This window comes from Cottoperca gobio, chromosome 22, assembly GCF_900634415.1.
Source record: "Cottoperca gobio chromosome 22, fCotGob3.1, whole genome shotgun sequence".
Taxonomy (NCBI): domain Eukaryota; kingdom Metazoa; phylum Chordata; class Actinopteri; order Perciformes; family Bovichtidae; genus Cottoperca; species Cottoperca gobio.
In genome coordinates, this window is record NC_041376.1 from 2211689 (window position 1) to 2239674 (window position 27986).

General features: G+C 44.3%; 1 protein-coding gene across 1 annotated transcript; it reads right to left on the minus strand.

Moving 5' to 3' along the window:
• Positions 1-78: 78 nt before the first annotated feature.
• Positions 79-27884, minus strand: zfyve26 (zinc finger, FYVE domain containing 26). The gene is given in 44 exon segments (XM_029459959.1): positions 79-2347; positions 2432-2482; positions 2570-2752; positions 5359-5418; positions 5845-6019; positions 6285-6412; positions 6503-6583; positions 6942-7139; positions 7409-7627; positions 8260-8469; positions 8722-8869; positions 8975-9195; positions 9910-10046; positions 10171-10199; positions 10537-10676; positions 11468-11655; positions 11817-11915; positions 12133-12382; positions 13699-13875; positions 14013-14135; positions 14345-14449; positions 15848-16047; positions 16780-17308; positions 17310-17616; positions 17706-17811; positions 18018-18251; positions 18378-18548; positions 18868-18987; positions 19806-20069; positions 20528-20759; positions 20847-20992; positions 21075-21239; positions 21586-22170; positions 22460-22642; positions 22731-22882; positions 23071-23159; positions 23242-23406; positions 23539-23663; positions 24750-25089; positions 25187-25336; positions 25520-25606; positions 26141-26216; positions 26630-26922; positions 27761-27884. Coding segments are annotated over 43 exon segments (7752 nt in total). The 5' UTR covers positions 26821-26922; positions 27761-27884; the 3' UTR covers positions 79-2134.
• Between the last annotated feature and the right edge of the window lie 102 nt (positions 27885-27986).

Consider the following 27986-nt stretch of genomic DNA (forward strand, 5'->3'; position numbering starts at 1 on the left):
AGCATCAAAGTGAAGAAATGTAAATGAAAACTTTTCCTTTCATTTCAAGACACGCGGCAGAATTAAGATAATATTCCGTGTTTTTTGCACATTTTTATTATTTTTTTATTACATTTTATTTTACAGAGGATGAAGAAATCAATTACATTTCAAAATCATTAGTTCCTGCATCCTGCATTTTATATATTTTACATTATTTTACCAAAAGAAGTATAAAGTGCGGCAGTGATGCGACAACAGTCCGAGGTTTAGAGTGCAAGAACGTCGACACTGGCTTCTCTTCATCTCCTGCCGAGCAACACTTCACAGGAAGGTCTTCAGACGAGTGCAGCAGAGGGAAGGATGACGCGGCATCCCCTCCAATTAAAGAGCTCGACGATGTAATCAGAGTGAATCTGAAGTACAGAATCTGGCTTCCGTGAAAAGGCAGCTTCAGCAACATCGGGATTGTCATTTAAATGAACTAAAAACATGCTGACAATATATTTGCACTGCCAGGGTGGAAAACAACTCAAACAGATTAAACCCATATGGCAAAAGTGAAATCCCTTTTTGTTTTACATTATCTGTGGAAGTTTATTATTGATTTAAATAGTTCAAACTGATTTGAGACTTCCATGAGAACAAAGTGAAAAGCATGATTTAAAAGACACAAGATGAGACACAACAACTAACCCGACAGCTGATCTTCCAGATTCTGAATCAAACTGGACCAACGACAGGATCTACGAGCGGCTCCCTTTCTGCATCCAACCCAAATATTTACGTTTTTTGCATCTCAAATACTTTAAATTCTGTTTGATATTCATTTCACTCACCAAAAGGGATTAACGCTGAAAGATGTGCAAAACAATAAACAAGTAAACGGCTTCATCGAGACTACAAAAACAACACTTTTCAGATTCTTGCAGGATTGAACGTGTACCATTCTTGGCGGAGGATCTCACAGAAAAACATAAAAATGAAAACACAAAGAACTGGAGACACGGCTGTCAGAGGCTTTCCAGTCAGTCAGAGATATTTTCCCTTTTGGCAGGAGATGAATCTTAGTCCCATACTGAATTGTAGATATGCTTATATGGTGTAAGAAATTGCAGTTAGCAATGTTGTTATGTAACAGTTGTTGTCGTAACATTTCTCCTTCAGATGAGAGATAAATATCTCCAGAATGGAAATAAAGCACTCTGGTGATTTGACAGGAAAGCTGCACAAACATAAAGAGAACGTGATCATCAGGGTTTCTAAAGGTTTCTACTTCACCTCTGACCTCACACAGCACGACACATAACCACAACTTAAAGTCATGTCACCTGTACATCACTGCAGCAAGGAGAGAATCTAAAGGGACAGTTCAGAAGTTTACAGTGAGGCTGTATGATCTTCTCCACAGTCAGTATCACCTGCAGTACATGCAGTCTGTAGGAACAGACAGGAAGTTAAACAATGTTCTGCTGTGGACGTGTTTTAAACACATAAAACATCAATATCACTTTAAGTGTTCGCTGTATTTAGAATATTTCCACCTCTTTACCTTGCTGTCAGACAGCCTTTCTGCTGTTATCTGTGATCTCTTCTAACACACCAGGGTCCATTAACAAAAACACTAATTTAACCTCTCAGAACACAGGAGCTGCTGGTCTACAGCTGCCTCCATCTGTTAGTTAGTGTGTGTTATTGTGTGACTTTGGTGAATCTGAACTAACCTTTTAAAACACCAAAGTCACCCTGCATCACAAACAAACTAACTAATCGAGTCAGAGATTGACAAGAAACCCCTGTGTTCTGCGAGGGAAAATTACTGTTTTTGTCAATGGAGTCTGGTGGCTTTAAAGAGAGCACAGATAACAGCTTCAGTTCCCTGTCGTAAACATAAAGTGTATATCCGTCTCACAGCACGGTATTGTTCAGGTGTTCAAAACACGTCCACAGCAGAACATTGTTTAGCTTCCTGCTGGTACTCTGGGACTGTATGGGCATGAAGTGTGCTGAACATCACTCATAATAATCTGCAGCTGCAGACCACACGTCATGTGTGCAACAGCTGCTCTGCGGTCTCTGTGTCAGGTGAGAAACCTGGATCTTCTTATCTTTTTGTTTTCAAGTGCTGTTCGTGCTCGTTATGCCGACAGCGTCTTTACCTGGCATTGGGTCGGCCCTGGCGCTGCTGAGATGACTTGTTGTGGTGTTCAGACAGCCACTGGCCGCAGATATTCTGCATCACAGAGTCCTGTGCTCCCTCGGCGGCCTGCAGGACGTCCTGGACCAATGGGCCGGCTCGGCTCGGCTCCAGCTTCACGGCCAGCAGGTACGCCGGTCGCAGTTTACTGCACAGCAGGTAGGCTTTGATCTGCAGGCAGAGGGACGATGTGAGGAGAATTATTACACCATCAATGATTTCTCTTTCATACAACGATGGTCAGTTTTACGCCACCTTGCTTTCTGTGCTCTTGGCCTCCAGGATGAGACTTTCCAGATTCTTGGCCTGAATCAGACAAAAGGACAAAACATGGAGTCAAGATGTGTTTGTACACTCGGAACACATCCTGCCACCTTCTAAAAGGTTTCTCACATCGGCTGGTCCCTTATTAGCGATGGAGACGCAGCTGAGGATGAGGGCGTCGCAGTCGTTTTTGGTGGCGGTGCCCGACTCGCCGACACATTTGAGCAGCTGCCGCACGGCTCCGTACTGCCTCTGTCGGACGAGCCTCTGGCCGGCCTGCACGTACACCGCCTGGGCCTCCAGCTGGAAGTCCTGAGGCGGGACGAGAAAACAAAAACCCCTCGCTCAGTAAACCGGTTCCTGCAGCTGAAGTTAGATTCAAGACTTTTATTTTAAGACCAATTTTACAATAAACTAAATTGTGTTTTGGTTCCTGATCCGTGAAGTTCATGAGGCAGAAATTATAGAGAAATAGATGTTACCAATTTTTGAATTATAAATGATATATTATTTAACATTTTAAAATTGCAATGTCAGAAAGAAATCATTTATAAAATCCTACTTCCCATAACTTTTGAAAGATTTATTTATTCATTGTAACTCTTTATTGTTAGACTAACGAGGATCGACAGGGACCTGCATGTGTTGACTCGCTGTTTGTTTGTTACAAGTTAATCAGCTTATAAAAGTTTAATTATCAAGATTACAAATTCAATTAAGTTATTCTGCCACTGCAGCTGCACAGGGAGACTTTCTGTTCTGTTCTTCAGATGTGATGTGACAGACGTGATGTGACAGATGTGATGTGACAGACGTGATGTGACAGACGTGATGTTACAGACGTGATGTTACAGATGTGGTGACAGACGTGATGTGACAGATGTGATGTGACAGACGTGATGTGACAGATGTGATGTGACAGACGTGATGTTACAGACGTGATGTGACAGATGTGATGTGACAGACGTGATGTGACAGACGTGATGTGACAGACGTGATGTGACAGACGTGATGTGACAGACGTGATGTTACAGACGTGATGTGACAGATGTGGTGACAGACGTGATGTGACAGATGTGGTGACAGACGTGATGTGACAGATGTGGTGACAGACGTGATGTGACAGATGTGGTGACAGACGTGGTGACAGATGTGGTGACAGACGTGATGTGACAGATGTGATGTGACAGACGTGATGTGACAGACGTGATGTGACAGACGTGATGTTACAGACGTGATGTGACAGACGTGATGTGACAGACGTGATGTTACAGACGTGATGTGACAGACGTGATGCGACAGACGTGATGTTACAGACGTGATGTGACAGATGTGGTGACAGACGTGATGTGACAGATGTGATGTTACAGACGTGATGTTACAGACGTGATGTGACAGATGTGGTGACAGACGTGATGTGACAGATGTGATGTGACAGACATGATGTGACAGACGTGATGTTACAGACGTGATGTTACAGACGTGATGTTACAGACGTGGTGACAGACGTGATGTGACAGATGTGATGTGACAGACGTGATGTGACAGACGTGATGTGACAGATGTGATGTGACAGACGTGATGTGACAGACGTGATGTGACAGACGTGATGTGACAGACGCGATGTGACAGACGTGATGTTACAGACGTGATGTTACAGATGTGGTGACAGACGTGATGTGACAGATGTGATGTGACAGACGTGATGTGACAGATGTGATGTGACAGACGTGATGTTACAGACGTGATGTGACAGATGTGATGTGACAGACGTGATGTGACAGACGTGATGTGACAGACGTGATGTGACAGACGTGATGTGACAGACGTGATGTTACAGACGTGATGTGACAGACGTGGTGACAGACGTGATGTGACAGATGTGATGTGACAGACGTGATGTGACAGATGTGGTGACAGACGTGATGTGACAGATGTGGTGACAGACGTGATGTGACAGATGTGGTGACAGACGTGGTGACAGATGTGGTGACAGACGTGATGTGACAGACGTGATGTGACAGACGTGATGTGACAGACGTGATGTGACAGACGTGATGTGACAGACGTGATGTTACAGACGTGATGTGACAGACGTGATGTGACAGACGTGATGTTACAGACGTGATGTGACAGACGTGATGTGACAGACGTGATGTGACAGACGTGATGTGACAGATGTGGTGACAGACGTGATGTGACAGATGTGATGTTACAGACGTGATGTTACAGACGTGATGTGACAGATGTGGTGACAGATGTGATGTGACAGATGTGATGTGACAGACATGATGTGACAGACGTGATGTTACAGACGTGATGTTACAGACGTGGTGACAGACGTGATGTGACAGATGTGGTGACAGATGTGATGTGACAGATGTGATGTGACAGACATGATGTGACAGACGTGATGTTACAGACGTGATGTTACAGACGTGGTGACAGACGTGATGTGACAGATGTGATGTGACAGACGTGATGTGACAGACGTGATGTGACAGACGTGATGTGACAGACGTGATGTGACAGACGTGATGTGACAGACGTGATGTGACAGACGTGATGTGATAGACGTGATGTGACAGACGTGATGTGACAGACGTGATGTTACAGACGTGATGTTACAGACGTGATGTTACAGATGTGGTGACAGACGTGATGTGACAGATGTGATGTGACAGACGTGATGTGACAGACGTGATGTGACAGACGTGATGTGACAGACGTGATGTGACAGATGTGATGTGACAGACGTGATGTGACAGACGTGATGTGACAGACGTGATGTGACAGACGTGATGTGACAGATGTGGTGACAGACGTGATGTTACAGACGTGGTGACAGATGTGATGTTACAGCAGCTGTGTGAACTCTTACATTTAAAAGGAGAAGGATCAGCTCATCCACAACTTACCTGTATGACTCTATATGCAATACCAAAACCCTCTTCGATGTTTGTTCCTCCGAGCATCACCTGCAATAAAACACATTAAAGACACATCACTGTTTCATTTTAAATGAGCCACAGAACGTTTGAAATCCATAATATATAGAAACAATCAACAACAAGGCTTTTATTATGTGACATGACACAAACGTTCAACTTAAACAATGTTATTTCAGTTTCTATAAAACATTCCAGTAAAAAACACTTTAAGGCCTCAACATATGTAAAACTGATGTTTACATTACATTCATTTCACACTTTAACAAACGTAAAGTATGATAAGAACAATAACTTTAATGTTTACTGTAAATATAATGATGAACAATAACTGATGATCTGTTACTGCTGTAATAATGATCCCCCAAATACACCCTCGTATCAGGTTTTAAAACACAATCTGTATCGTTCTCGCCCTTTAAATATCAAGTACAGGAAGTTAACCCCGAACCTTACCTTGCAGGCGACCTCAACCTTTATGGGGCTTCCTCCGAACAGCGTAGGGGGCGAGCTGGATGCGGGGGATTTGGGGGAAGAAGTACCGGTCTGTGGCGCCTTCGAGGAGGACACGGTCTCACAGCGGTGGAGGAAGCGCGTCACCTCCAGCTGAAGCTCGATGGTGTTCATGTGCCTGAAGAAAACAAGGAACCGGATATATTTACATCTGGAAATGTTATTATGTTTAATGTGCACTTTAAAATGTCGAGTGAAACAACAAGTGTCATGTTTCTATAATAAGACAACGTTATTATTTTATATATGATCAGAGTGTAAAGTTAAAGTAAAAGAACACAAACAAGACAAGAAGTCTCTTTAACAGGCAGCGAACATGTAAGAAGTCTTATAAATAACAATATATAAAATAAATAAAGATTGAAACCAGGATGTTTAATGACCTGGAGACGTCACTGGACGACATCATCTTCCTGAATGAGTTGGCCTGAGACTTTTTCTTCCCGGCGCCGCGGCCTTGCTGCTCCTGCAGGAACGTCCTCAGGTGCTCTTTGGCTGCGACTAACCAGCGCTGTACAAGGTCAAAGGTCAAGTCAACTTTATCATACGAGCGGAGAGATTATTTAAAAACACATAACTGTGGAACGAGAGAGAGAGATACCTGCTGTTCTCCCAGCTGTGAGTAGGAACCCGCTCCATGAGTGAAGAATCGGATACACGTCATGGCGGCGCGCACATGATCCTGTCCAGGTGACCAGCATTTTACAGGTTACAAATAAAACGTACAATTTAAATAGTGTAAAAAGATCTTACATCATCACAACACAAAGAAGTGCTTATTTATCAATCGTCTTTGCATTCTGCCCTCTGAAGGCCTCACACGTCTTAAAGGAATACTCGACCCCCAACATTTGTTAATTACTCTTGTTACCTTGAATTCTTAAAGAATCCAAAGTGTTTTAGGTAAAAGTCGTGTGTTCATCGTGACTTTTCTACGTTGAAGAGGCAGGAGAGAGAAGAACTAAGACACTAATTCTCTTTTAATTTCTTTTTACTTTCAAATAAATGTACAAAAGGTAAAAAGCATGAAAGGCTCTCACCATCATGAACTGCTGGAGCTGGTAGAGAGTGTTGAAGTATCCTCGTCGCTGCAGGAACTGGCAGGAGGCGATGAGGTAGCGGCTGCATGCTTCCAGGCCGGGGTCCAGTTTCTCCAGTATTCCCTGCAGCATGCCAAGACGGGCCCTCTCCAGACTGGGCTGCAACACGCCCTCGAGAAAAACCTCATCCGGGCACTCCTGAGCCACGATGAAGCAACAAGCATGTCAGACGTACAGCACAGGACAAAGTGACGGATCAACCTTCTGTAGCAAACTAAAGTGAACTTTTATTGCACGCAGGATTTTCAATGCAGACATTTTAGTCCTTGAGGCTCGAGTCTGTTTAATAGATACACACTTTATTATAGACTTAATATAAGAGCTGAGGTTCAACTTCCAAAATCCAGAAAGAAAACACCCTTCCAATCTAATGAAGACCTCCAAACATGCTCCAATATCCCCCTCACCTTGTTGAGCAGGTATCCAACAGCCTCCGTCATGCAGTCATGACGCATGTAGAAGCTGATGAGGGCCAGGTGAGTGCCATAAGTGTTCAGGTAGTAGAGACACTCCTGCTGGAGGTTGCTGCTCTGCGTCTGAGCCTCTGGACGATCCACCACAGCAGCCGCCTCACACAGAGCGTCCTCCAGCTCCCGCAGGGACGCCAGGATGTCCTCGCCAAGAGACTGAGACAGAGACACAACCGTGTGGATGTAAGAATAAAAACACTTTGTGCACATGTCATTTATTATAGTTTTATACAACATAAAGCTTATTGTATTAAAAAGGAACCACGTATATCGTACTTAACAAGGTTTTCTCAACTGAAACTCTGACAGAAGGTCAGGATTATATATATATATATATATATATATATATATATATATATATATATATATATAAATAAATATCTGTCAAAGGGGTTAACGTGTGGAAGTGTTGTGAAAAGGAATACCAGAGGAGTGACGTCCCCATCTACTGCTCCACTCTTGCACCACTAACAGCACAATTCAGCATTTTGAAAGAGGAAGTCTTTGTTTGCACATGTTTTTCAGAAGTGATGACGTCAAACTCTGCGTCTGCGCTGCTGGAAATTTGCAAAGTTCTTGCACAAGAAGGAGTCACGGTGGAGAGGAAGAGACGATGACGACAACGCTGCTCGTAAAGTCTGTGTAATAGTTGTCATTTATTATGAGATGCTCAGAAGTTGTTCGGTGGACATTATCACTGCGTTTAAAGTCAGAGATAATAAAACAGCAGCATGCCGACCACTGCAGCAGAGAAGCTGGTTGGATAAAGAACCAGAGCGTCTTCCTACCTTGGTGAGAGTGGGCTGCACGGCGCTCTCCAGGTGCTGCACCACCTCCTGCAGCAGTAAGGGACCCAGGTTGAGCTGGTTGCGGTCCACTGGAGCCTTCAGGAAGCGGGCAAACTTCTCCCTCGCTGCTGAAAGGTCTCCTGCCTTGAGAGAAGCCATCCCCCACGCCTGCCACACGCCGCCAGTCTCCAGGCCGCTCTTAGTCGACACCTGGCAGAGCAGAGAAACAACCAGAGACAAGTTTCATTTTCTGTCTGATCGAATCAAACTGCCTGAATACCAGAATGTTACAGTTTAGACAACATGATGGCCTGAAGGCAGCTGTAGACACGTAGACACACACACACACACACACACACACACACACACACACACACACACACTGTTACGTAAAGATAACCATGGCAGGAAGCCAAACTCTGAAATGGGCGTGTGGGAATCTTTAAACACGAAGACATTCACCTCCACTGCCAGCTGGTAGTGCTCCGCTTCCAACAGCTTGTGGCGGAGACGAGTGACCGCAGAAGTCTCCAGAATGTCGTCCAGAGAAGGAATGTCTTTGTAGTTGGCCGTCACGAGAATTTTGAGAACGTCCACTTTGCTGATGTAGCTGTGGACACAGAGAATAAATGAAAGCTCAGATATAATCTGGATTAGTTTAAAATAAATCCTAGTAATCACGCTCACCTTCCCACCAACTAAATGTTTCTCTTACCTGTCACACAAGGCGAGATCCTGGCTGCGGCCGACCTTAACAAACATCAGCTTCGCGCTGAAGAGCAGCTGCCGCATGATGTCGGTGAGGAGGCAGGCGTCCACCTCCGGATTGGTCAGTTTCCGAGACAGAGAGCGGCAGTGGCTGATGAGCTGATGACCACAGGCCGTCTGGTCATTGTGCAGAGACAAGATCGCCACACAGAGGTACGCACTGGGAGCCTGGGAATATTAGGAAAAGTACCATAATTAGTTTTACTGGATTCACTTGGTTAACTATAAAACAAGTGAAGAACAGCAAAACAGTCTGAACGATCAGAAATGATAGATTTCTTCATTTACTGCACTCATCATGAATTATATTTAACAGTCCATGAAGTGAAGTAGAGTAGCATTCAGGGAATATAAGTGTGTTAAAGTGTTACTACTGCTGCATTTAAAGGGATATTTCCACCTCTTTACCTTGCTGTCAGACAGCCTTTCTGAACTGAAGCTGTTATCTATGATCTCTTCAAAGCCACCAGGGTCCATAGACAAAAACACTAATTTTACCTTTCAGAACACAGGAGCTGCTGGTCTACAGCTGCTTCCATCTGTTAATTGGTTTGTGTTATTGTGGGACTTTGGTGAATCTGGACACACCCTTTAAAAACATCAAAGTCCCACAATAACACAAACTAACTAACTGCTCGAAGCAGCTGTAGACCAGCAGCTCCTGTGTTCTGAGAGGTAAAATTAGTGTTTTTGTCAATGGAGTCTGGTGGCTATTTTTATGTGTCTAAAACACGTCCACAGCAGAACATTTACTTCCTGCTTCCTGTCTGTTTCTACAAACTGCATGTACTGCAGGTGATACCGACTGTGGATAAAGCAAGCCACCTGTGATGAGCTGAAAACAACAGATCCTGTGTAATGAATAAGTGTTGAAATTCAGACCTGCTCATAGTAGAACTCGCTCCGCAGCAGCTGGTTCTCTGTCGGGTTCGTGCTGAGTGTGATCTGTCGTTGGATCACTTCAGGCAGATGCAGCATCCCATCCAGAACTTCCTCTGTGACCAGGGGGCTTCCAGCGTCTGCACAAAGACAGACGAGCAGAGACGGAGTGAAAGCTCATCATTAGCCTCTATACAGTTTCTCCGATTTGAGAATGGCTGCATTTTGGATATTCCCGGCGGCAGGTGTGATTATTTAATTTACCTTCAGCTGGTTCCAGCTCATCGTCAGAACTGAACATGGAAAAAAGAAGACGGCACAAATAAATAAATGAAAAACACACCAACACGTCTGATTTAATATAAATCCACATGATTTCTTCTGTCCTGTTGTCTGACACTTGAAACTTACAAGTGGTACAAGGTCCAGTTTCTAATATAGTTACAACATAACATACACAGTAACTTCTCAAATGCTCTGAATGTAAACAACCTGCTATATTCTAATGCCAACTCCATCTTCAAGACTTTCCATGACTGCAGGAAACCACTTGTTCTTTAAAGATACAGTATGTGTTGTTTAGAAAGATTTTATTGGAGGTTTGCCGCACGTAAGTCTACAGGGTCTTACTCGGGGTGAAAGTAGGCATAACACTGGTCACAGACTCGGACTTCTTCGCCTCCTGGGCAGCCCTCAACGAGCAGCTTGTGCTCCGAGCACGCGTTACAGACCAGACGGCCACATCTCCGACAATGATGCCGTCTGTTGAACTGACAAGGCAAGAGACAAATAACCATTATTCATGTTATTACGGACGCCCCGAGGGGCGAGGGAGAACAAAGATCTGTTGATCCATTTACTAAGTCTGATCTAAATCTTCTGGATGGAAAAAAAAGGTTTTGACAGGATAATCTATTTAAGATTTTTATTTTATTTTATATATTTATTATTATTCATAAAATTAAAATTAAAGAAAAGGTGGGAGAAAAGTTTTACCAGGTAAAAAAAAAAAAAGTTCACGGTAATTCTTGTTGTAATACTCATTGTGACCACAAGAGGCTGAAGTGCACCACTACCCCATGTTCTAAATGGGACTCAAAGCGACAGATTAGTGACGATTAAAATACATTTCTAGCCAAAAGAAACCCGTGGCAGTAATCACACACACACACACACACACACACACACACACACACACACACACACACGTCCTATTTAGAACTTGTGGTGCACTTCTGCCTCTTGTGGCCAACATGAGTATTACAACAACAAACACAAAACTGAACAGAACAACAAAATATCACCTCCAAAACCTTATGTTCTTCTTCTGTACAATATAGTTTCCTTTTCCCACTCACTTGTTTGTTTATGCACTTACAGCTTACAGTTCATAATTCTGCATATTTACAGCACTGGACATTCAGGAGAGATGAGGTCATTTAAGGTAAGTTGTTATTTGTCCCCATGGGGAAATTAGTTTTGTACTTTTATAAATAAATATATTTTATGTTGACAAGCACTACTTTTTAATTTAAAACCACACCAGTAAGTGTCCACTCACCATGGTGAACCTCTCACGCTGGCACACCATGCACATGTGCTGCTTGGTGTCGGGCACCCAGTCCTTGCGGGCCGGAGGTTGTTCTGGAGGCTGGAACTTGGCAGACGAGCGGCGTTTTATCCCCGCAGAGCTTCGATCCTTCTCCCTGTCCGTGCTGTTTGAGGAGACGGTGTGTGTCGGAGTGCTGGCTGTAATCAAACACAAGTTTTAAAGCAGGAACTTCAATCTATAGCTTTACACTTAAAACGCACAATATGTATTTTTCGAACCACTAAAGGCTTAATTTGCTTTAAATCAATATTTATATTCTCTACGTGTATCGTATGTTAAACAAGTGTAACAGTCTCACCTGTCGAGGATGGTGGAGAGTCGATACGACCGGATGAGAGGGAGCTGCTGTCTTGAGCAGGACATTGCATCAGCGCGTCCTGGAGGCTGATTACCGAGTCTGTAAAAAAGAAAGAATTAAGCCACAAGTTTCTCAAATATGAGCTGAAATGTTTTACGATACAGAACTTTGTGTCTGTGTTTTAAACAAACACTGATTCCAAGCCAAAAACAATTTATTGAAGAAAAGGTTTCCAGAAGATTTCCACTTTCTTCACATTTGGTACCAAAGGGCCGAGTCAGTGATTGTCACCATACGATGTGAACTCAGCACTGACCAGATCGAGTCCTCTCCCGGGGGGCGCAGGAGAAGTCGAGAGCCTTGCCGGCGTAGTCTGCCAGAAGCTTATCGATGTCCTCTGCACCGAAGCCAGCCTCCTCACCAACCAGGAGGCTGCGCAGGGTTCGCACCGCCACGTCTGCCCAGTCCACCTTCAGGTTCAGCAACAGCTGCTCGAGCATCAGCAGCGGCTCCGACAGCAGAGGGAAGTACTCCTGCCTGGCTGCTGAGGGCAGAGTCAGCAACACCTGGAGGATAAAACATCTGGATATTAAAGGTATAATAATATGAAACGTTTCCACATTAAAATGCATAAAAACATCTGGACCGTTGCCTCTCTCTCCTGTCATGGTGTCATCAGTCCTGTGTTGTATATGTAGTGAGACAGAGACATGTGTAATGTTCCTGAAGGTAACGTTTCCTCTCTCTCCTGTCATGGTGTCATCAGTCCTGTGTTGTATATGTAGTGAGACAGAGAAATGTGTAATGTTCCTGAAGGTAACGTTTCCTCTCTCTCCTGTCATGGTGTCATCAGTCCTGTGTTGTATATGTAGTGAGACAGAGAAATGTGTAATGTTCCTGAAGGTAACGTTTCCTCTCTCTCCTGTCATGGTGTCATCAGTCCTGTGTTGTATATGTAGTGAGACAGAGAAATGTGTAATGTTCCTGAAGGTAACGTTTCCTCTCTCTCCTGTCATGGTGTCATCAGTCCTGTGTTGTATATGTAGTGAGACAGAGACATGTGTAATGTTCCTGAAGGTAACGTTTCCTCTCTCCTGTCATGGTGTCATCAGTCCTGTGTTGTATATGTAGTGAGACAGAGACATGTGTGATGTTCCTGAAGGTAACGTTTCCTCTCTCTCCTGTCATGGTGTCATCAGTCCTGTGTTGTATATGTAGTGAGACAGAGACATGTGTAATGTTCCTGAAGGTAACGTTTCCTCTCTCCTGTCATGGTGTCATCAGTCCTGTGTTGTATATGTAGTGAGACAGAGACATGTGTAATGTTCCTGAAGGTAACGTTTCCTCTCTCTCCTGTCATGGTGTCGTCTCCCCTTTGAGCAGCGTCAGCGTTGTGTTTGTAGCCAGAAGCTTCACAAACTGACTGTTTATCCAGTTTTAAGACACTTTTTACATCCTGGTGTTTTTAACTCTACATTTGAAGGATTTTAGTCTTCGGACGTCTGGATCTTAAGTTCTCAGAGAAACAAGCAAATAACTTTTTTAAGATAATCTATTTGGTCTTTTTGCCGTTGACTGAGAGAAAGGGAGACAAAGGGTTCGACAGGCTGCAAAGGGCCGTGTGTCGGATTCGAACCCGCCCTCCCGCTCTACCGGGTGAAGAGTTCATCAATTACATTTTTAGAACTGAAAAGTTACACAACCAAAAGCTACAAGTGGGCGTGTAACAGAGCTGCAAGATAGGATTTATTTACCCCTGAAGGTAAAGGAGTCCGTCTGTGCAGAACAGTCTGAACAGGAACAGAATGTCCTTCGAGTGAATCTCTGTCGATACATTGTGCATGTTTAAAACCTCAAAAAGGACTAAATCTGACTCACAAACCTTTGAGCCCAGATGGAGGGCGTGGATGTGGCGTCGACGCGCTGGAGACACCTGCCTCTGGAAATGCAGAGTGAGGTAGTCGGCCAGGAAGTGACAGGCAGCCAAACCGGGACGGTGGTCCAGAGCGCGCTCACAAACGTCTAGACCGACCACGAAGTCTGACAGGCTCTCCAGTAACTAAAGAAATGAGTACGGGACGAAGGAAATAACAAAAAGAGAGAAACTTAAAAAAATAAAGCTTTAAGAAGACTAATGTTTTCACAGCCTAAAGCGGACTTCAGTCCAAAGTTAAGTGGACGTTCAGCGGTCTTGACCTGGAAAGCTTCATCCGTCTGTCCCTTCTCCAGCAGATGGAGCAGATGCTCCGTCTGTAGCTGCAGTCTCAGCTGGTCGGACACCGGATAGAGCTCAACCCACTGTGCACAAAGAGCGAACTCCTGCAAAAAACCAGATGCATCATATGATATTATATATATATATATATATATGATATTATATATACACATGAATAAGAAAATATGTGTTTCAGAGATGAAGGCACGTGTTCAGGTGTTTGGCTGCAACAAATAGTTTGAAGCTTCCTTCATAACGTTGACATTAAAATTCTAAAATCAACATTTGAATGGGGGGGGGGCTGTGTACCTACCTTTGCCTCCACCATCTTAGATAACATGGACTCTGAGTTTGTTTTGGACTCAGTCCTCAGCTCCTGCCAAGTAGCCCACGGCAAAGGAGGCTGTACATTCAACATCTGTGACAAGAGAAGAAGAAAACGTGTCACAACATGAAATTATGTAACTGACTAACTTTGTGAAATATGTGCAAAACAAGAACTGAAGTCAACACTGAATAAAAAGTACACTCTGTCCTCACACACTCTGTCCTCACACACTCTGTCCTCACACACTCTGTCCTCACACCCACTGTCCTTAGATCCTCTGTCCTCACACACTCTGTCCTCACACCCTCTGTCCTTAGATCCTCTGTCCTCACACCCTCTGTCCTCACACCCTCTGTCCTCACACCCTCTGTCCTCACACCCTCTGTCCTTACACCCTCTGTCCTTACACCCTCTGTCCTCACACACTCTGTCCTCACACACTCTGCCCTCAGATCCTCTGTCCTTACACCCTCTGTCCTCACACCCTCTGTCCTCACACCCTCTGTCCTCACACACTCTGTCCTCACACCCTCTGTCCTCACACACTCTGTCCTCACACACTCTGTCCTCACACACTCTGTCCTCACACACTCTGTCCTCACACACTCTGTCCTCACACACTCTGTCCTCACACCCTCTGTCCTCACACACTCTGCCCTCACACCCTCTGTCCTCACACCCACTGTCCTCAGACACTCTGTCCTCACACACTCTGCCCTCACACACTCTGCCCTCACACCCTCTGTCCTCACACCCTCTGTCCTCACACCCTCTGTCCTCACACACCCTCTGTCCTCACACCCTACTGTCCTCACACCCTCTGTCCTCACACCCTCTGTCCTCACACCCTCTGTCCTCACACCCTCTGTCCTCACACCCTCTGCCCTCACACCCTCTGCCCTCACACCCCTCTGTCCTTACACCCTCTGTCCTCACACCCTCTGTCCTCACACACTCTGTCCTCACACCCTCTGTCCTCACACCCTCTGTCCTCAGACCCTCTGTCCTCAGACACCCTCTGTCCTCACACCCTCTGTCCTCACACCCTCTGTCCTCACACCCTCTGTCCTCACACCCTCTGTCCTCACACCCTCTGTCCTCACACCCGCTGCCCTCACACACTCTGCCCTCACACCCTCTGTCCTCACACCCTCTGTCCTCACACCCTCTGTCCTCACACCCTCTGTCCTCACACCCTCTGTCCTCACACCCTCTGCCCTCACACCCTCTGCCCTCACACCCTCTGTCCTCACACCCTCTGTCCTCACACCCTCTGTCCTCACACCCTCTGTCCTCACACCCTCTGTCCTCACACCCTCTGCCCTTACACCCTCTGTCCTTACACCCTCAAAAGGCTTCCTGGTGTCCAGCAGGACCGACTCCAACAGCTCCTATCTACTCAGGTTTGAATGTTTGCACGTCCACTTTGCTTATATGATTCTAATTATTTATTACTTATATGATGTATAATTATAATCTAAAGATTACCCAGTGGTAGATGTCCAGTTGTTTCTTCTTGAGCTCCAGGTCTGTTCTCAGTGAGGGCTCCGTGCTCGGGTCATTGAGGCAGAACTCCAGCAGCTCCAGGCAGGCGGCCAGAGGCCAGCGCTCCAGAGCCTGCAGGGCGACGCGTGCTCGCAGGTCCGCATCCTGCACGCGGAACAGCTGACCTATCCCTTCATCTCCGTCTGAACGGAAACAAACATTTTAGCGACACAAAAAACATCCGAAATAGTAACATAACAACAAAAAGAGGATGTTGAAGGTTCAGTTGGTAACTTTTATAAAAAATAACTTTGTAACTGTCCCGTCAGTGACAGGAGAGGAAGCAGATCATCCGTCTCATGCACTTCTGTCAGGATAGAGCTAAAATAAAAAGTTATTTTTATAATTTTTGTAACCTTTAATGCAGTTTAAAGTAAACAAATTGAGGGAACACAAAGAGGTTAATGTTCACCTCAGTATTTATGAAAGATTTTAATTCTTTAATCGACTAAAGAAAAATCCCTTTTGTGTTTATTGCTTCTTATATTTAGTTCTTATATTTTACAAGATTTTCTTTAATAAATATTTTCTTATCGTTTTTAAATGTTTTGTTATTACGTTTTATTTTATATGCATTACATTTACTGTTTTTCTTTAATATGTTTTTATTGCTTCATATATTATGTTGTTATATTTTATACATTTTTAATATAAAAAAAATTTGTAATGGATTTTTTTTATAGCATTTTATATTTTGTCATTATATTATATTATATATTATATATTTCTTATATATTTACCATTTTTCTTAATTAATTTTTTTATTGTGTCTTATATTTTGTTATTTTATTATATTCTTTATGTCTTTTTTATTTTAATGAAGCCTCCCAGCAAAATATAACCAGAGTGATAATAAACATCTTGAATCTTCTCACCTTCTAAGGCCGCACAGGCGAGCAGGCGGTCTCTCAGCGCCCCCTCCTGGCTGCAGCCCTGCCCATACAGCTCCAACAGACTGAGGGCTCGGCCCAAGTCTCTGGAGGAAAGAGCCTTCTGGAAGGCCTCTGCAGCCACGGCCTGGGAAACTTCTTCTTGAGGCCCAGACAGCAGGAGACTGACGATGGGTTTCCCACAAACAACTGCCCCGAGTCCAGCTGAACCCTCCTCGCTCTCACTTAACAGGGAGCCCAGCAGCGGTTCAGACATGGCGTGGAGGTAAGCCTGGAGGATAGGGAACTCCTTCAGGAGGTTATCTGCTTCACGGGAAATCTGCTCTCCGTCCAGCACGACCTCCTTACGGCTGCTACGGAAATAGCCGGACCATCCAGAGGATTGAGTCCGAGCAGTTTCTCCTTTGCAGGCGCTCAGACACGCCAGTGTGGCCAGTAAAGGGGAGCGAGACTTCAGGAAAGACAGGGCCGATGGTGTGAGGAGAAAAGAGGAGGAGGAAGACGAGGAGGAGGAAGGAGGAGGAGTAAGAAGGAGGCGAATTGGAGAGGTTGGTGGCGGAGATCTCTTCCACTGAGGCCTCGGACTCAGAGCTGGCGTCAGACTGAGGCTCTGTGATTCCCAGGGCTGACATGTGCTCCTGAGCGTGCTGCTGGAGCAGGACGGACAAAGTCGCAACACCAAACACCCCATCATCTTTCTTGGCCTGCCTGGAGTCCTCACCTGCACAGGACACCCACACAGGTAGAGTCTCACAGCATCGCTGGACAACCACCTGCTGCACGCTCAGACGCAGACCTTCCTGCTGCAGCAGCGACAGCACTCTGCAGGTGAAACAGGACATCAAATAGTAAAACGAGCTGTTGCCGCTCAAAACTATCTTATTCTGCTGCACCTTTCTGACTGCGCGTACCTGTCAGGAGACACCTGTCTGTCAAACAGCAGGTGGGAGAAAAGCTGAAAAGGGGCTTGAAGCAACACCAGCAGCGGATTCCCAAGTTTCACTTCACTGCTCTGATCTACAAGAAACAGCAAGCGAGGAAAATCAGAACAACACAGGTCCTCACTTCCTGTTTACTGTTCGCTGTTTCTTTCTCCTAGATTTGTGACATTAATCTCAGAATATTCCAGTTTCTTCTCTGAATATTACCCAGAATTATTATTTTCTACCTACAACCTTATACGCTGTCGCACATCATCCCTCCTCAATTACAAATGACTTTACCTTCTGACCCCAGGCTGCGCACTAACACAGATACTAGAGTGTTGATGTAGTCGAGGAAACTTCGCACATAATCTGGTCTGGAAAGATCTCCGTCTGGCTCGAAGGGGCAAAGCTGATCCAGAGACCGAAGCAGCTGCTTCATGCTGGAGCGCACGGGGTGAGCGTCCAGCTCCGACTGCTTCAGGCTGGCCTGCTCAACCAACTGTGCCAGAAGAGCGCTGCCCACAATGCCCTCTGTTAAAACGAGAGGTCACATCAAACACACGGAACAATCTTCCTGGTAAACGTGCAACGAAGTTCCAAGACATGCAAGTAAAAACAACGTTATTGCATCTGGACATCCGTGGTCACCGTGCTGACCTGTGCCGTCTGTAGCCGTGCTCAGGGTGTGCAGGGTCGTCTCCAAACGTTGAGTGAGAGCGAGCCGAGCAGCGATGCACTCTTCGCTCAGTGCTGGGTAACAACACAGGAGCACTTCCTGGATGCAGCAACCAAACGGGCTGGCAAACACTTGGTCCTCCCCGACGGCTTCTGTGAACACGATCCGAAACAAAGAAGCTGTTCTGCATGTTCGCCTCATTTTTCATATTAAATCTCTGCTCAGAAAAGTGATTTTCTGCATCTGCAGGTCAACGTGTGACTAAACTGGTGAGCATATTCAAAGGGGAAATAGTTTCTTCTGTAGGAATACAACATGCTTTCCTCTGCATTGTAGAAGGAAGCTTCTCCATGCAGCTTTCTTATGCTGATACTTTATATATGCATTCTTCAGCTGCGACCCAGAAAACATTGTGCACCTGCAACCTGGAATAACATGCAGAATAATCTAAACTGAATTGAGTATGTGTACCTGCTTTGGCAGAGCTCTTGTTGGTGGCAGAATGATTCAGGATCTTGTTGATCTGCTGTAACACCAGAGGAAATCCACAGATCCCCTCAGAATGAGGAACCTTAGAGTCAACTCTCACTCCTGCGGAGGCAGACGGGGGTTAAGGATGAAACCTGTGCAAACACTTTACACGCTGTTCCAACACCTTACAGCTGTGGTAAATACATCTTCACATGCAGTACATACAGTATAAACACAGAAGAGCTGCAACGATAGTAATCGATCCATTAGTGGATCTACAAAAAAATATTAAGAAATTGTTGCATAAAGAAATGCTGTTTTTAAACCATTAAAATGGAGATTTACATTAAATTATTATTATTATTATTAAAGTATTATTATTATTATTAAATTATTATTATTATTAAAGTATTATTATTATTATTAAAGTATTATTATTATTAAATTATTATTAACATTATTAAAAGAGAATATCTTTGGGTTTTGGACTGAATAAAATAAGACATTTAAAGTCATCACCTTGTAGAAACTGAGACAGTTTTCACATTTTATAACGATCAAAAGTAATGATTAAAAAGATGTTTCTTGACAGCGTTCTGCAGAAGAATTAAAAAGGAAGAGACAACAAAGTTTCATGTTCTAAAGTGTGTCACCTGTCAGTAACGTCTCTTTGCAGAAGATGTGCAACAGAGGAGAACATTAGTGTTTGAGGAAGGAAGTCTCATTCCAACACATTTCATTTCTTTATCTAAAAGTCAAACTACTCCGTCAGATTGTGATTCATCATTAAAGTAATGCAACGATCATTTCAAGCACTTCATTCAAGATCCAGAACCCAGAAATGTTTTACTGAATCTGTTCTGCACCATCTATATACACTACGAACCCCAACACGGCCAATAACTCTTCCAAGGAAGACCCCAATATTCATTCCATACCTTGAGCCTCCAGGCTGCTGTTGAGTCTGCGCTCTGCGGTGTCCAGCAGCTGCCGGGACGTCTTCCACAGCTGACAGTGGCAGCAGGCCAGGTCGAAGGCGGCCATGGCTGCCGGGCTGAGCTCCTCCAGCAGCGTGTAAAGGAGGCCGGAGGGGTCGGAGGAGCAGCAGCTCAGCCAGTAGCCGTCCTCCAGTGAAGGCATCGGGTGAGCCGGCGTGCTGAGGAGACGGTCCGCTATGTCTGCGATGGAGTAGAACGCCACACCTGCGGCGCAAAAACATGATGTTCCACATCACAGGAAACAAAAAGGGATCGAACGCGTTACATTTATATTGTAGTTTAGTGGTTCTTTATTCCTCTGGATAACAACATAGAGTTTCATTATATTCAGCCCGACAGCAGGGGTGTCAAACATGCGGCCCGCGGGACGACTTAGCAAAGTGTACAAATGATGTTACTGGTCCGGCCCACTAGAGATCACATTGTGCTGCATGTGGCCCCTGATCCAACATGAGTTTGACCCCCCTGCTCTAAAGACTTCAACAATAACAAAAGAAACCAGAGAAGAAGACGCAGAGCAACATCAAGTGTTGCTCTCCTACATGCAGCTGCACATCTCATCTCTGCACATAGTTCAAAGTCCTTCTGCTGGTTTAATCTGCATTTTTATTCCCTAAATTAAGAGCAACATAAAACCCGAAGTATGAAAAGAGATGTGGAACCTGCAGCAGCTGCGCTCCCGATGGCCTGCAGGGTTGACCGCCCGCTGCTGCCCAGCCGACTCCTCCCTGCCGCTGTCCCCAAACCCTCTGAGGAGGAGGAGGAAGACGACATAGAGCGGCCCTCCATCTTCTGCTCCACCCGTCCCAACTCCACCAGGACTTCTTTGTAGCGCTCCATGAACACCAGCTCACCACAACAGGCAGACTTCTCCAGATCAAACACCAGAGACACCTGCAGGGAAGAGAAGAAACACTGAGCTGTGTCGTCTCTACAGTAACAACGAGTGGTCGTCATTCCAGAGAGTGCAGACCCACAGACCTGATGCGCCTCCATGAAGTTCCCTCGCCGGATGCAGGACATGAGGAGAGACTCAGGAGGGGACAACATGGCGGGGACAAGCCAGCTGTGAGGACCTCCACATGGACACACCTCCAACTCTACGCAACCCGTCCCTCCTCCACCGTCTGAAGGACAGAAAAATGCACATGAAGATTACACGTCTTCAATAAAAGACTTTCAGAAAGTGAAGTCTGAATCTTCTGCGACCTGAAGCGCTGGTGCCAACTTCTCCGTTGTGCTGCTCCACTGAGGCGCGTCTCTCTGGAGCAGGTCTCCCCGGCCTCGTCCTTCTCCTCAGGCTCGAGCTCTCGCTGCGTCCCAGAGAAGAGAAAGGAGAGCCGACGGCCGACACCTGGAGAGGACTTTCTGAACCTGGGAGTGAGTTTAACGTAAAGAATGAGCCGAGTAGGAGATGAAGACGAGTTTACACGGAGTGGATTTGGCTTCGTCGTGCATGCAGAAGGTAAATCAGAAGAGTTCATGTGTGGAACAGTTTTGAAAAGGAGATTAAAAATAAGATGATTAACGAATAAGTAAAGTATGTACTCGTGTATTATTCAGTGAATAAACATGTAAAAAGGTGTATGAACCTTTTCAGGCTCAATACATCTGCTGGTTTGTCTCTATTTTAAAAGTTATGACTTATTCTTGTTTATTTATTATTTTAAATGAACTGAACCAAAGTAAAAGGAAGGCTGAAGACATGTCTCCGTCTCACCAGCGCCGCTGCCCTGATTGCTGGTGATGATCTGCAGCCTCCACTGAGCCTCTGCGGTGCGTTTGGAGAGCCTCTGCAGGCGAGTCCCGAACGCCTCGGCCGTCACGGAGCAGCCGAGGCTCTCCGCCGCCTCCGCCTCTCGAGGCGATGCCGCCTCCTGGCCCTCCTGCCGGCCCGCCACACACACGCCCTCCAACCCTTCTTTCAGCAGCTTCAGAAAACCCTCCATAGCCGTGACGTCGGCCAGAAAGCCCCCGCAGCCCTGGATGAAATGTCCCAGCTCCAGGTGACTACGGCGGCCTGAACGCAGCGTCTGGTTCTCCTTCCTGCCGTTCTCGGTCTCATCCGTATTTGCGTTAGTTCCCAATTCTACATTTGCGTTTCTTGTATCTGACAAACATTCGGACTGAGCGGCGTTCCCTGTGTTCTGGCTCCAGTTTGTGTCTTTTTGGATCTGCTGGGCAAAGTCAGCGGTGGACAGGAAGAGGAGGGAGAAGATGTCCTCCAGGAGCTCCAGGCGGAACATGGCAGGCACGGCCTCCAGGTAGAGCCGACACTCCGACAGGTAGTGCTGGAACAGAGAACCTGGAAACAATACATCAGAAGTCAAGAACATTTGAAATGCTGGAATAAATGGATTTTATTTAAACACCCTGAGGAGGAAGACTCAGCGTTTATCTCTGGTGTGTTTACAAATGTATAAACGTAAAACGTATTATATTTATATAGAAGGAGAAGAAGAAGTCAGTAGTACGATTTAACTCGAGCAAAACTAACTACAAACACTTTACATTGAAATGATCCTCAACATCAAGAGACACTTATATCATCAGTCATCAAACTAACGTCACCGCGGCAGAGAGAGACTTCCTACCTTGAGAGGAAGCTGAGGTTTGGTTCTTTTCTGCGTCAGACGGCTCACACTCGGTACAATTAGAGTATTTATGTGCATTCACACAGAGAGCGTAGATGGCATACTTCATGGCACAGAACCCCTGAAACAAAACGACGTTCCTCTGCACACCAGAACTGAGATTACCGACGACCTCAGTGTCTTCTGCAGGGGGGGAATAAATTACATTATTCTTTAGCAATTAACCTCAAAATGTATTTCGGACTCCAACACGAGAGAGGATGATGCCGACCTGCTTCTGGTGACTTTGGCAGATGCTGCAGCAGATCCAGTATCCTGCGCTCCTCAAACTGAGGCAGAGGAGTCAGAGAATGCAGAATATAGAGCGCAGAGTGATTGTCCAGAGTGTGAAGCTGCGCCAGCAACGCCTCCATGGAAGTCCCTCTGCACAAAAACAATTACCAATGAAGACATTATTCAATGTTAACCCAGTGTTGGTGTCAGGAGGTTCAACCTCAGCTCCTATAATGAGTCTATAATAAAGTGTGTAGCCAAAATACAGACACTCCATTGAAACTCTTTAAAACCTCAATGTTGTAAATATAAATCATCAAGAACAAAGAAATACTTACGGATTGTTGTTTTTACACCATTCAAGGATTCCAAGCTGAGAGGACAAGAGGTTGCAAAACTCCTGCAGAACTGAGTCGTTGGCTGGGGCCTACAAAGACGGTAAAGACTGGATCAGAAATGACATCTAATAGCTGTAAATGGCTGCAGAGGTGGCGGCTCGGATGTCTGACCTGCTCTCGGTGAAGGATGCCGAGCAGCGTTTGAGCCGCGCTCAGACTGCGACACTGAGTCCATCCCAGGAGCAACAGCAGCCGGGACAAAGGCTGGAACTCCAACTTCAGGAAGTCTCTCAGCTGAGCGAACTCCTCGTGTTTAATCAGATCAAGTGCAGTAATCTACAGGAAGGAACCAATCTCATCACATTATTGCATCACATGCGGTTGCTACCGAGTCGTGATGCTAAAGATAGAAGAATTTAAATCTGGCTACAAAACTAGCTTGGACATTTTGTCCAATGGTTAACTTACCAAGACCTGCTCCAGGAAGTGCTTTCCACTCGTAAGGCACTCAAAATAAATGGTCTTCCAGGAGGACGGACGATCTTTGTGGGAACATAAACTGAGAGCCAGCTTCTCCGCTTCAGGAAGGTCCACTGAGACGGGGAGACACGAGGAGAAACGAGTAGAAACGAGGAGTATCAGATCTTAACAGGTCGTACTATTATTTAAAAACTAATGTTAGTATTATGGAATGGAATACAAAAGTGTTTCTGCAAAAACTCTGCATACAAGATGTTATTGAAGGCATTTAAAAAATAACAAATAATAATAATAATAATAATAATAATAATAATAATAAAGTAAAATAATAATAAAGGCTATGAAATTAATGAAAGAGGCAATAAATACATAATAAAATGTGTCTAATAAACATATGATATAAAATAAATACATACATAAATGTAAATATAGAAATAAGTCAAAATAGAATCTAAAAAGGCTTTATTTTATTTATATTTTATTTATATTTTATTTATATTTTATTTCTTTCTTTCAGGAAACTTTAATTATATATTTGAAATAAATACAAGTAATCCTTTGATATACTGTATGCTCTTTTATTTAAAAACAAAACGTTTTATTCTAAATACATTAATAAATGTAAATATTAGGGCTGTTGAATTAGGGCGTTAATTTGGATTAATTAATCACAGAAAAAACAACGTGACAAAAAAATGTACGCATATTAATCGCGCTCTTCCACGTTTTGATATATGTGATTAATCTAGATTAATTAATCACAAAGCATGTAATTAATTAGATACATTTTTTAATAGCTTGACAGTCCTATTAAATATACAAATCATTAAATGTAATATCCAGGTTTTATTTTATATATTAAATATTTATAAGGAGACTTTTATTTCTAATAAATAAAAGTCTCCTCTGATAAATGTCCTTGCAGACGCAATCAAAACTGCTGAACAGCAGAAAATCTGTCACATGTAAAGTAAAAACTGCTGAACAGCAGAAAATCTGTCACATGTAAAGTAAAAACTGCTGCGTGTTTGCAGCCACAGAAGAAGAAGTGATGAAAAGGGGAAGTCGTCTGCTCGGACGAAGCAGTCTGCTCAAATTAAATCCCATAAAGAGTCCTTAGAATGTGTTTCAGGTCACGTATAAGACAAACCCTGATGATCGCAAGACGATGAATGACATCAGCATCAGCGTCAGACTACCTTGTGTATCAGGCGCGCTCCTCAGCAGATGATCCCTCTGAAGCCTCAACGCGGTGGCGCAGTAAACGGAGACGAGAGCGTCACAACGAGGGCGAAGCAACGAGCTCAGGATCCTCTCCTCTTTCAGGGGCCCGTCTCTGGCGGCCCACAGCGCCTCACACAACGCCTCCAGCTGCCCGCCGCTCCTACGAGAGCTCCATGGCATCACAGACAACACGGCGTATATCTCCTCCACCCACTCCTCCACCTTCTCCAGCCGTCTCTCCGGCTTCACCAGTTCCTTCATCAGGTGTTGGATGAACGTGTGCTGCAGAGTACTGTCCTCTGTGCACGGCTGGTGCTGAGGGAGATGCACACATGCACATTAAAGACGAGTACTTTAATCATTTTGTGTTGCTTTATGCTTCTAAGATGTTCGGAGGTCACATTTCTTCTACCTGTAAGAAATGTGCTAAAGACTGAGCGAGTCTGGGCTTCTTCTTCTCCAATAAGGTTCGCAGGCAAGACTCAACAGCAGCATCTGTGGTTCTCGAACCTTCTGGGACCTTTTGCTCAGACTGTGTGTCCAGGAAGGCCTCGTGCAACTCCTGCTGAAAGATCATTCATCTCAGTCTATACTCACGACATGGAAAACAGAACACATCCAGTTCATCTTCATGCACTTCATGAACATTCAACTGCGTCTCAGTCTAATTAAAACGTAAAACACTTTCATGTGTAGTTTTTACAACTTCATTCTCGACAGCAGACGGTTGTAAAGCGATAATAACCTTGAGAGCAGTCTCTGCTATGCTCTCTGAGCCCAGCTCTTCCAGGAGTAGCAAGAACTCCAGCTCTCTTCTGATGTTGGGAGGAACCTGAAGTGGACAGGAAACAGGGACAGTCATCACGTCACGCTGCTGAAGGCTCACATCACATCGTCATCTCGAGGCTGATGAAACACAAGCTCTGTCCAAACGACCCCAATGCCCCGCCTGCTCTTATTAACCGCTGGCATTAATGAACAAACTAAATGAGGAATAAACTGAGATTCTTTTAATTGGACCCAAAGTCCTCCAGCGCTTTGCTGTAAAGGTTTTTATGTGTCCCATAAAAGAGTGGCTTCTGTTTTTATACCTCGAACTGCCTCTGGACAGCTCGCTCGATACTTATTGTCAACATTTGACTGTTTTATTGTTATTTTCAGTCTCGCAAAATGATATTTATTGTTGTCTATTTTAGTGTGAAGCACTTTGAGCTGCATGTTTGTATGAAAGGACATTTCGACATCGTCTTTCTGGTTTTCAACACGAACAGAGAAGTTCTGAAACACCAACATAGAGCTCGAGGACGATGTGAAGCGAGTCAAATAAATAAACAGAGAGTTGAGCTGCTTGATTCTTCAGCGTTACCTGATCTTCTGTCCATTTCTCCAAAACCTGAAGCCAAAACCAAGCCAGTTTGTGTGGACTGCCCACAGACTCCCATCTGCAGAAATAAACGTTAAATCCACACCTTAAATATCACATCAGACCTTTGCAGACCTAATAACTAGGGGTGGGTCGATATATTGATTTATGATCAAACAATCCAACATCCTTGATTTAAAGTGAAAACATCTTTAATATACAGCTTTATTTTGAAATACTTAACTGATTAAAAACATGAGATGTCTGGAAGAGCCAGGAGTTGATATAAATGTAACTGATGGAAATAATGATGGCAGGCCCCCACGCAAAGTCAGACGTTGTGACATCAGTAAATGTTGTATTGTTTTCCAAAGACTTTATATAATATTGTAATGAAACTTGTGATTTAAACTGCATTACATTAGATGTGTCTAACGATTCACGCTATAACACACAAGGAAAGTCTTGCGAACATGCAGCTGCGTGACTCACTTTAACTTGTAAGGATGGCAGACAATAGCTTTGATTATGTCTCGCAGGTGTTCTGAAAGTCCTCCCGTTGAGTTCACCAGCTGTGGCACGCAGGCGTTGGCCAGCTCCCACTCTCCGTGCTGCAGGCACCTCTTGAAGTACTCAAACAGATCCTGCAGGGAGGTCTCAGCCTCACAGCCGAAGGGATGCATGGCTGCTTTCACCTCGACACTCCTCCGCTCTGCTCAGTTGTCACAACTGGACACACACCTTCACTTCCATAAAGCCAAGGACGACGCTTGAGCTTTCTTCACCTGAAACAGAGAGAAACATCTGTCTGACTTTATAGTTTGACAGAACAAAGAAATGCTTGAATTATTGAATTAAATCTATTTCAGTCTGCAAATTATAATGCAAACTATTTGGGATAAAAGACAAAAAACAAAGAGACAATAACAAATGATTTAAATACTCGCAACAGAACAGTGGAAAACAATATAACATCGCTGAAAGATGTTTTTGGGACCATAAAGCTGCAGATTGGAGCTACAATGTATTACTGAATAAAGTCAGCTTCTTAACAGAAATGCAGTATTCAGCGCCCCGTAGACTTTAACTTTGCAAATCTATATTATATGGTAAAGAAAAGATCACTCCTTAATTATATATATTTTACACTGTTTTTGTTTTTCTGTGTGCCACAAATCTTTTAAATTGGGCATTTCAGACAAACATAAATAGAGGATGTAGACCTATACATACAATATTTGAAACTAACTTTATGGAATTGGGTTTGATATTTAAAAATATATTTAGGAAAGTAAACACAATAAATTTCATATTTACCATCTGTACCTCTAATTGTTTGTGGAAACAAACCACGCAAGTAAATAAATATAAATAAATAAATAAAACCAGCTGTGTTCAGTCAGCGACATTAAATACACCTTTAATTTAAACACGCTTTTAAAATGCCAATGTCTCCATCGTCTCTTTGACAGCCACCTTATGTCACTAGTTAGCATTAGCATTAGCCAAATATCTAGCTGACTGGCTGTAGCTGAAACATTAAGTTAGCTAACATCCGTAACAGCCAGCAGGAACACACATAAATAATTTACAAGTTTACGAGAATTAAATAAAGTTACTTACTCATTTCTTTGTGTTGTTTCCCCGGAATCTGGGGACTATTTACACTCCTAGCTACTGCCTTATCTCCTGTTGTGCTAGGAGGCTAGGTGCATGTTAGCGAAGGTCATGTGACTAAATCAGCTGCTTCTCCAACGCTGGTTGGTCAAAGGTTGGCACGAGGTGGGCGTTCTTTTCTTTTACTGCTGCCTTCAAGTGCTGTCGTAAATACCGAGATTTAACCACCCAG